This window comes from Haplochromis burtoni, unplaced genomic scaffold (assembly GCF_018398535.1).
Source record: "Haplochromis burtoni strain Fernald_Lab_line unplaced genomic scaffold, NCSU_Asbu1 Contig_936, whole genome shotgun sequence".
NCBI classification, from domain to species: domain Eukaryota; kingdom Metazoa; phylum Chordata; class Actinopteri; order Cichliformes; family Cichlidae; genus Haplochromis; species Haplochromis burtoni.
In genome coordinates, this window is record NW_024583297.1 from 88,163 (window position 1) to 99,225 (window position 11,063).

The 11,063-nt window shown below is 38.1% G+C and overlaps 1 protein-coding gene across 1 annotated transcript; it reads left to right on the forward strand.

The window, feature by feature from the left end:
* The first annotated feature begins 3,071 nt into the window (after positions 1 to 3,071).
* Positions 3,072 to 9,850, forward strand: LOC102304469 (perforin-1-like). The gene is made up of 9 exons (XM_005951141.3): positions 3,072 to 3,369; positions 3,456 to 3,535; positions 3,873 to 3,918; positions 4,291 to 4,415; positions 4,524 to 4,662; positions 4,760 to 4,840; positions 7,906 to 8,402; positions 8,501 to 8,594; positions 9,213 to 9,850. Exons 1-9 carry the CDS (start codon positions 3,100 to 3,102, stop codon positions 9,423 to 9,425), a joined length of 1,545 nt encoding a protein of 514 aa, XP_005951203.2. The 5' UTR covers positions 3,072 to 3,099; the 3' UTR covers positions 9,426 to 9,850.
* Positions 9,851 to 11,063: the final 1,213 nt, after the last annotated feature.

An 11,063-nucleotide genomic window follows, 5' to 3' on the forward strand; every position in this document is an offset into this window, starting at 1 on the left:
CTGGGATCAAAAACAGATAGACATGGGCGGCAACGATACTCAGGTATTCAGTAGTACTCATTTGGCATAGCGGGTTAGCTTGCAGTAGTGCATGACTGGTGTGCTCATCCGCAAGTTCAGCATGTTGTTTGCTCAGAGATGCTCTTCTGTGTACCTGTCAGGGGTTGTGGTGTGTGGAGGCGAGGAAGAGATGACCCAAACGCTGGACTCATGGTGCAGAATGACGAGGATTTATTGGAGCGGGTGAATGAACAAAGCAGGAACGGCAAGACTAGCTAACTGACTGAATGAATGGCTGGCTGAATAACTGAATACAGACGGGAACGACAATAATGGCAACATCAACATCAATGACACGGCACTGGACTGGTGGAACTGGGGAACATAAATACACAGGCAGAATGATGAGTGATTAGAGACAGGTGAGTGAACAGCTGAACATAATGAACTAATGATAAATGGGAAGAGAGCTAGAACATAATGCACAGAGTAAGGCTAACACAATTAAACAGGAAGTAGAACATGCAGAGAATGAACAATGAAGACGAACTGAAAATACCGGGTCAACGGCCCAGGAACCCTGACAGCATCCTGGTTTTAATGAGTGGTTATGCGAGTTATTGTCACCTTCCTATCAGCTCAAAGCTGTCTCATCATCAGATTCAGCAGATTCAGAATGCTTTATTAATCTCTTAGGAAATTATGTGGTTACAGTTGCTCCAAGACAATAAGAACAGTAACAGACTGAATTAAATTAAATAATACAATATATTACAAAGTTCACAAAATTGGAAAATAGCTCTACTATATACAAATAGCTCAATTATAAATATTCAGAATATTACAGAGATGAAATTTAATTCTGTAAAAACTGTTAAAAAAATCTTGGCCATACTGTACCTTAAAATAGAGGATTATCCATGGTATGAATCCATGGTATGAAACTACACACTCGGGCATTTTCACTGAGAAAACTGGATATTTTCTCTTTTTCACTGTAACCCCTAGAGGTGATTTTATGGGAAACAATTTCTATATTACACCGTCTGACATCAACATGCCATATTAAAAGTTACTTAAACTTCAGCAGGATGATCATGTCTATGTCCCTAAATGCACTCCGTTGCTACCATTAGACTGGCTTATTATATATTTGCATTATTGAGCAGCTGAAAGGGGGGAAGATACTTTAATAAGATGCATGCTTAATGATCTTTGTGTTTACCTCTACAGGCAAGGTATACTACTTCAAACACAACACTAAGTCTCTTTTGAGAGTCTCTTTGTGAGACTTTGTCTGTGTGTAATGTTTTTACAGTTTGAAAATGAATAGCCTGACTACTTAAAGGTCTGGATATTAATTGAAATTGTAAGCCTAGGTAGTGATGGAACATGTTTTATAGTGAATAACATAACAAGTTTACAAATGAAAAATACAAATGTGCAAAAGGAAGTTGATTTACAGGTAATGTATTCATTTCACTGCTGAAAACAACTAGTAAAAGATTTCAGGTATGTTTACACACAAAGCTGCTTCATGTAATGCCAAACACGTGAGTGACACTAGGAGCAATTAAAGTTCAAGGGCACCTGTGGGTGTAAGAAAAACAACTGAAGAAAGGAGTGAAACAGGGAAAACAATCAGAGCCGTGATAATAAATGTGACACATTTACCCAGAATGAAGACAGACTTTATATCTAGTGACTGCAGAGCCAGCAGTACAACACCGATAACGCCTCTGTTACCTAAACATTTATTATTAAATTTGACATCCATTCTCTTCTGCTTATCTTTATCACAGTCGCAGGGCTGAGGGATGGAGCGTATCCAAGGTGCCATATGGGTACAATTGGGGCACAGGTCGCCAGTCTGTTTATTATTTAATTATATTGTTAATTGTGTTAGTTATTTAATTTTTTTTTTAATAAATAGATTTGGCAATGAAGATAAAAATATACATGGTCCAAATCATTTTTGATATTTGAACCAAATGTGCATGTGTGGCATCTCTGTTGTTGGAATTTTGTGGTTTGGGGGCTGACAGCCCGCTTTCTCTTACACATATACAGTTACATCTATTGTTAAGAGGGCACATAATCTCAAACAGCTTCTCAGCATTGACAAGGAAGTTATTCCAAGGACACTTCCTTAATCCAGGGTCCAAAAAGCCATTGTTGGTTTGTTTAACGATCCTTATCTTTGTTGATTTGTAGCACGTGTACCCATCTTATTCTTTAAAAGCTGTGCTTCTCTGTCTGTTTTTGAACAAGTCTTGTTGGCTCATTGTCCTGCTTTTGTCTGAATTGCATCACTGACAGAGGAACAGCAACTTCAACAGTATTTGGAAAAGGTAGAAACATTTTTTAATGGTACACAAAGTTATTGTTAACTTTATTTTAATAAGACAGACAGAGATACAGTGTTTAAAGAAAGCCTCTCCTTTTATTTGTTTATGTATGTGTGCTTGCATTTCAATTTAGTGATTTTTTTTCTTATCTTCTTTTAAGTCAAGATCATTTTACATGTGAGTCAAGTCAATATGAAAAATGTTGATTTGAGTCAACTAACAATACTTTATTGACTACAGCTTCTCACACAAGATACTACAGTATATGATATTGAAACCATATTACAAGCACAGCATTTTAATAAAAAGGAAAATTACATTTTTGAGCAGTGATGATTAAAACAAATTTCAGAAATCTCTGCCATGGAAAAACTGCAAAAGAGGTATCCAGATTTTTTTTTTTTTTTTTAAAGCACACTATCTTAATGAATGTTTTTAAATACAGGTAAGGAATCACAGAGAGTTGATTCTGTTCATCCAGTCACAGAATTTTAAGTGGGAAAAACATTTCCTCACCCATCGAGTCTCAACTGACTGCAGGTTTACTCAAGCTTATAATATTATGCAAATCACTAACACGCACACTGTTGTGTCCTGTACTGTTTATAAGGTTGGGGAAACCTGCAGTCAGGTGAGGCTGCATGTTTGCAAACATTTGGTGTTCTTTACTTTACTGAGAACTTTAATGACGATCACTTATCTCTCTCTCTCTCTCTCTCTCTCTAAAATATCAGTCATTTTCACTGCAGCTATGCTGTCTTATTTAACCCAACCTCCTCTCTACCTGAGCCTCCTTCTCTTTCTGTCCTGCAACTCCGCTGTTCTTTCCTGTCAGACTGGAAACTACAGCCAGTGTAAGGCTGCTCCTTTTGTACCAGGTCACAACCTGGTGGGGGAGGGATTTGATGTGGTCACTCTGCGACGAAAGGGAGCCTATATGATCGATGTGAATACCTACCTCACACCAAGTGAAACATGTACTCTCTGCTCCAACCCGCTTCAAGGCAACGTGCTGCAAAAAGTAAATAAAGATGCAACAACAAAGAGCCATTTGAACAGTTGCACAGACTTTATGTGTACATGTTCATGATCTGTCTTCATTTTCAGCTGCCAGTCTCTGCAGTGGACTGGCGTGCATTCAGCCGATGCAGTGCCGATATTTACAGCAGCATCCACACCTCTGTTAGGTATAGCCTTATTATTATGTTATATTATTATGATTGCTTCACAGTTAGTGTCTTACTGAGAGAAGGTTAAATGTTGTGTGACAGTTGAGTCGCTATCTAAAAATCTATATCTGATTAGTTCAGTCTCTGGCAGTGATGAAATTCAAGGATTTTTACTGCTAGACACCTTTTCTGATGTATAAATTATCTTTATTCTCTTCATCATATTATTCAGAGCTAATCTAATTACAAAAACAGGTCCTCATCTGTAAATACTAACTGTTTAAAATAATGGAAATCATTTTTGAAATCAAACTGAAATTTATCTGTGATTCTTTACTTTGAATTGTATTCACAGCTCTCTGGTTGACACCTACACCTCCCAGGACAGTACTGACTGGAAGGTAGGGCACATTTCACAACAGTTATTTACATAAAATTAACATATTTTGGTATTATCAAATAATGTCAATGTTACAATAATGATAAACATGTCAATATAGATAGATTTTTTAAAAAAAAAAAGTATATGGTCTTAAGTCTTATTAGGAAGTTTTAAACTCATATTTTAAATACTTTTTCAGATTTTTGAAAAATGGTCCCACCACCAACATGTGTTTTGCACTTTGAAACTGAGGCCATGTTTGAACATAAATCGAGATCTGTAATTTGGGACAGATAGATCAAATAATGTCTCATTATTGGCTGTCAAAAAAAAAAAATCAATCAGTTGAACACACTAATTTATTTATTCTTTTTCTTATCTTTCATAACAGACTGGCCTAGATTTAGGGATATTTGTGGGAGGAAAGCAATCCGCTGTGTATAACTTTGCATCAAAAAGGGCCGCAGAGGACCGCCACACCTTCAGCACACACAGGGTCACCTGCAACCATTACAGGTAGGCTGTGAATAACTCAGAATAGTCATATAAATTTGGGTTATGTTGCAATCTTTGTTTGAAAAGCTTCTGTTGAGATCATTTACTAATCTGTCTCTTTGTGTCCAGTTACCGAGTATCAAACAGTCCGTCTCTCAGCTCTGAGTTCAGTAAGGATTTATCCAAGCTACCACATTTCTACAACAGCTCCACCAGAGCTCAGTACAGTGAGCTTATACACACCTACGGCACACACTACATCCGCCAGGTTAAAGCACATGCTGTGAATTTTCTTATTATTCCTTATTATTATTATATTTCTTCAAAAAAATGATTTATAACACCGACTTTGCACCACATTGCAGATTCACCTTGGTGGTCGACTGAGGCGAGTCACAGCTGCACGAACCTGTCTGTCCTCACTGAATGGACTGTCCTCAAATGAGGTACTTTATAACACTTATTAAAAGTATAGCATTACTGAGGCACTTCAAATAATTTTATCTCAAAAATAGCGACTGAAAATGTAAGAGTAAGACTAATTGTTCTGGGCTTGGCTGCCCCACTCGCTCGCGGACGCGAGGGCGAGACCCATGGGAAGGGAGGACTGGGGTGGTAACCTGGGAACTGAGGACATCCTAAAGAACCAGACAGGGTGTGGGATCCCTGCCACAGTTGAAAGGCCTACATGAAAGGGGGCCGTCCAATTTTCTCCGCCGGCTAGATTCTGTGCGAAGGGGGCAGCGCCTCTAGGCTGTGCGTGTGTATGTGAAAGTGCGAGAGGTTGCGTCTCGATTGAAATTGAGTAGTTAAATTCACCACAGGTGACAGCCTGTATGGGAGTGGGCCCAAGTTCTTTTGCTGGCTCGATTCTGAGCTGAGATTGTCAACTGTTGCAGTTGACAGTCTGCCTGACAGTGGGGCTAAGTTCTTTCGCCGGTTAGACTCCGAGCTGAGTTCGTTGGCCCGCTGTAGTGCCTCTAGACTGCCTGGGTTAATTTTGGGCTTAGTAAATTAGACTTAAAGTTGAATTTTGCATCTAAAACCGTGTGTGTGGGTTTTGCATAGCGAGACACGTGATCTGTATAGTATGTTGGCTCATGTGCCTGCAGTTACCAGACTACATATTTCTATACATACAGGGCAGTACCTCTGTCATGAAAGGCCAAAGTTAACCCTGTTAAAGTTGTGCCATACTGAACAATAATGCCAATGATTTTTTGTTGTTGTTTTTGCTTTGTTTTATATAAACTTCTATAGTCCAATATTATCTTAGTTATTAGAAACTTCAGTTTTTCTTTAGTCCAGACTCTTACTGATCCTGTAATTAAGTATTCGATCAATAAAGCTATGATTAATATCTTAGTGACATAATTTGTAGCCTACATATTTCGTCACCATAATTTTCTGTCCATCCATCCTTCCGTTTTCTTCCACTTATCCTTATAAGAGTCACAGCTATCATAGGGTCATAGGTTGTCAGCCTAACGCAGGGCTAATTAACCCAATTTTTGAGACATAACATTACATAATGCTGCCAAAATTTAGATTAATGCTCAAATGGTTGACTTTACACAAGACAATAGAAAACAGAGAAGTAAGTAGAACAGTCTTTAGAGTTAAAATTGACATACATGTGGCACACATCTTGATGAACTGGATTTTTTTTTTAATCTGAGTCTGGATGTAAACACCTATTTTCTCTCATCTTTCAAAATTGGTTTGACAGTCCTTCATACACTCTATCATCTTCATTTATAATGTCATCATCTTCTCTCTCCACAAGACTGCTTGTGTGCTTTGTTAAGAGAAGAGCATATGCATGATTTAAGTTGGTTTTAATACAACAGCTTTGACATGTTTATGAAACTGACGTGATCAGACAGCCCCGCAAAATCTTCACAAAATGTGTTTGTGTGTGTGTGTGTGTGTGTGTGTGTGTGTGTGTGTGTGTGTGTGTAAATACAAAATGCAGTTTTTAAATGATGATCTTATTGATTAAGGGAGCAAAGTTATCCAAACCTATCTAGTCCTGTGTGAAAATTGTGATTGTCTCCTCTTGTTAAATCATGCGTTACTGTGATAAACCACACTATTTGAAAAGCTGAGTTCAGGTTAACTAAACACACTCAGGCATGATTACTGGCAGACCTGTTGAATCAAGAAATCACGTAAATAGAACCTGTCTGACAAAGTGAAGCAAGGTAAAAGCATCTCAACAAGCCAGACATCATGCCACAATCTAAATAAGTACTTGAGAAACACAAAAGTCACTGCCATCTATCAGTCAAGAAAGAGTTACAAAGCTATTTCTAAGGCTTTGGGACTTCAGTGAACCACTATAAGAGCAATCATACATCAACTGAAAACCTGGAACAGTGGTGAGGCTTCCCAGGAGTGACCGGCCGACCAAAAATACTCCAAGACCACATTGACAATTCATCCAGGAGGTCACAAAAGACCCCAGAACAACATTAACTGTAGGCTTCATATGTCTCAGTTAAGGTCAGTGTTCATGATTCAACAATAAGAAAGAGACTGGGCAAAAATGGCATCCATGGGAAAGTTCAAGGAGAAAACCACATCTGAACAAACAGAACATAAAGGCTCGTCTCACATTTGCCAAAAAACATCTTCATGATCCCCAATACTCTGTGACTAATGAGGCAAAAGCTGAACTTTTTGGAAGGCTTGAATCCTGTTACATCTGATATAAAACTAACACAGGATTTCATGAAAAGAACATCACACCAGCAGTAAAACATTGTGGTGGTTTTGTGATAGTATGGGACTATGTTGCTGCCTTAGGCCCTGGAAGACTTGCTGTGGTATTTGGAACCATGAATTCTGCCGTCTACCAAAACATGCTGAAGGAGACAGTCCGGTCATCTGTTTGTGACTTCAATCTGAAGCGGACTTCTGCAGCAGGACAATGATCCAAAATACTCCAGCAAGTCCACCTCTGAATGGCTTAAAACAAAAACAAACTGAAGACTGGAGTGGCCCAGTCAAAGTCCTGACCTGAATCTGATTGAAATGATGTGGGATGAATTTAAAAAAATTTCAAAAACCCTGAATGGCTGAGTTTGTGGCTGAAATACAACAATTCTGAGTGGGCCAAAATTAATCCACAGCGCTGTAAAAGAATCATTGGCAGTTATCGCAAACCCTTGATTGCAGTTTTTGCTGCTAAGGATGGCCCAACCAGTTATTAGGTTTAGGGGAAAATCACTTTCTCATACAGGTTCATGCAAGTTCTTTCCCCTTAATAATAAAAACCTTCATTTAGAAAGTGTATTTTGTGTTTATTTTGTTATCTCTATCTAATATTTAAATTTCTGTCATGATCTGAAATATTTAAGTGTGACAAACATGCAAAAAACAAAAAAAAGGAAATCAGGAAGGGACAAACAATTTTTCACACCACTGTATATATTTATAGTACAGCTAGAAATGCAGAGAAAATGCCCTTGATAGACACTGACATTTTGTTTCCCTTCCTGTCCTGCAGGTCCACTCCTGTTTATCACTGGGTTTCTCTGTCGGCTTGGGAAAATTGAAATTATCCAGTAACAGACAGTCTTGCAACAAGGTCCTACAAAACCAGGGTCTCTCGTTTATGTACAGCACTGGACTCCACCAACACTACACAGAGGTGGTAGGAGGCAATGGTTGGTTGGGAGAGTTTGCACTCACCCAGAATGACTCCCTCGGCTTTCTAACTTGGCTGAGCACCCTGAAAGATCACCCAGATGTTGTTTCCTACTCCCTTCGGCCAATCTATAGCCTGATGACAAATGGCACACAAAAGGCAGGGATGAAAGCTGCCATAGAGGAGTACTTGGAAGATAACGCTGTGAGAAAGTCACCCAATGAGCCAAACTGTGGGTGGCACATTCCTAATCTGGCTTCCAACTGCTGTCCTCTGCAAGCCTGGAGGGGGATGCTAAGGGTTACCATTGTGCGAGCCTGGAATTTGAAAGGAGATCCAGTTGGAAAAACTGAGGGGTGAATAGACTCTTGTCTATTAAGATCTGGCTGGTGTGGTATATCAAGCAGACTTAATAATTCTTCTGCTGCTCTTCTTTCTTTTCTTCTGATCACAGCTATGCTAAAATGTGGTTTGGTTCCTTCTATCGGAAGACTCGTTGGATTCGGTCAAACAATCCCTGGTGGAACGCGAATTATGATTTAGGCAAGGTCAGTAAACCCTCATTATAGATCATGATAAATTGTTTGGCCTCACAGTCAGCAGAGTTGATTTACTTTTCAAACCTGAAGCCTATCAACAGTTTACTACGGGTTTTTTTCTTGTTCTTGTTTGTTTTTTCGACACAATATATCACACAAAGCCATAGTTTAGCTAATACCTAAAAAAATGCAAAAGCATTACCTCATCATCAATCCAAATAATCAGACTCTACTACTAAACTACTAAACTTCTGTTTTTAACTTGAGCTTTAGAACCGTTGTAATGACAAATACCATGTATGTTAGTTGACTTGGAAGAAGTAATGTTAGCTAGGTAGTGGTTTAGCAAACATATACATAAACATATATGCATATTCATATTCAAAGAGCCATTCTTTAAATTGATTCCAATAGTCAATCTCCCTCGAATCCACCGCTGTGTCTTTCACACAGTTAATGACTCCTATGGCCCAGTTTTAAATGCTGCTCTTATTAAGCATGTACAAATGGTTTATGGATTTGTCCTATTTCATTGTTCTCGTTTGTGTTTATTTTTCACTAGTGCTAAAATTAACATTGGTAGGATAAAACTATATTAAATCTTGTTTGATTAATTTTCTCATGAAGGTGGACACACACTTGGGTTTGAAGGTTGAAGTTTGGGACAAGGATGTATGGCATGATGACCGTCTGGGATCATGTTTCAAGTATCTTCAGCAGGGGACACACACATTTACCTGTCCAGCTAAAAGAGGTGGTTTTGAGGTCCGGTACACTCTGGCATGTGACCCTCATCTGGCTGGAGATCGGTGTAATCGTTACAAACCATCTGCAAAATAAGAAATATATTTTGTATGTTATCTTCATAATAGTTCTGTTGCTCTAATGAACTGTAAAGATTAATGTGATACTTGTCAGTTTATGCATTTATTTTTCTACTACTAAGACATAACAATATTCCACTTGTTCTTTTATATTTGTTAGAGTTTAGTCACCCTTTTTTTATTCATATGAATTTGGTTTACTATACCCTAATATTGCTTAATTTAAAAAAATAAAAAAATCTTTTTTCTTTTGGTTTCAACAGATTAAAATGATAAATATAGACTTATAAATCCAAACCCATTACATCAGCTGGTTTGTATTCCTACTAATTTGTGAGTCTAGTTTCAGTAATGTAAAAATGTATGTGAAACCTCTAAAGGACTGTAATTCACATAAGACCTCTAATTAATTCATTAATTAAATGGATTAGTGTGTTCAAATGTTTAACTGTGTGTATTATATGCAATAAATGTAATAAAAATACAAAATAAATAATGCAATTCATTTTTTCAGATCATCATGTCTTACTGGGATGTGACAGGGCCAGAAAGTCAACAATTGTAACTATTTATGACTTACAGACCGTATTTTCCGCACTATAATGCACACGTAAAATTCTTTAATTTTCCTTGTTCCTTGTTCCTTACATCCGGTGTGCCTTACATATGAATTGTGGTTGTGCTTACCAATTTTATGTGTTACACGGCTCTCAAAAATCTGTCAAAAAAAGTTTTAGAATAACTTTGGTATGCTTCTAACCGGCACCGTTCGATGGATTGTCGAAGCATTACGGCTAATATAGTCAGTAGCCTTGCGGAGTAATCGGGGTCAAAGTCCATCAGCTTCAGGTCCCAAAGTCAAACAAACACTGCTACATCACTGAGAGTTAAAAACTGTCCAAATTCTTTCATCTTTAATAAAATGATCAGCGTTGCTGCTTTACCAGGTGTAACAATTAAGTTTAACATCCAGGCATCCATGAAAACAGAATTTATTAAATTTAACGGAGTTAGAAGCTAACAGGAAGTTAGCTCGCTAGTTTCCACCTACACATGATATGCCATGTTCTGACTGAGAGATTTCTGAAAAAATAAAAACGTACAGCTCTGCTATCACTTCCAACATAAATGAAGACAGAAAACGAAACAGCAGTGACTTTTGTAGGGCTACTGAAGTTGGACGAGCTGGTATATAATGATGTGCTACGTGATCACTAGTGACACAGCTATGTTAGCATAACATAAGCTGGAGCATGAACGCTAACTTATTTCCACTTTATAAAAGTTAACGCCAGGGTTCCCAATGGTTAGAGGCAAATGCAATCGCATGGCAGGATGCTGTAAACGCACCAAACTTCCGTCAGAAGAACAACTGAGACAATCCATCCACAATACGAGGTTAGTCATTAATATACTGCAAAAACATGGGAATAGAGCAGCTGCCAGACAATTCAACAGTAATGAATCAACGGTATGGAAGTGGAGGAAGCAGGAAGAATGAGTTGAGTAAACTTTGACTTATCTGACTCTTTTGTTTCACTTAATGCGCCTTATAATCCGATGCACATTATGGTCTGAAAAATAGGGGAGTTCCTTGATCATTAATATGCAAATTGTCAGTGGTTGATCAACAATCCACGGTTGTCCTTCTCTC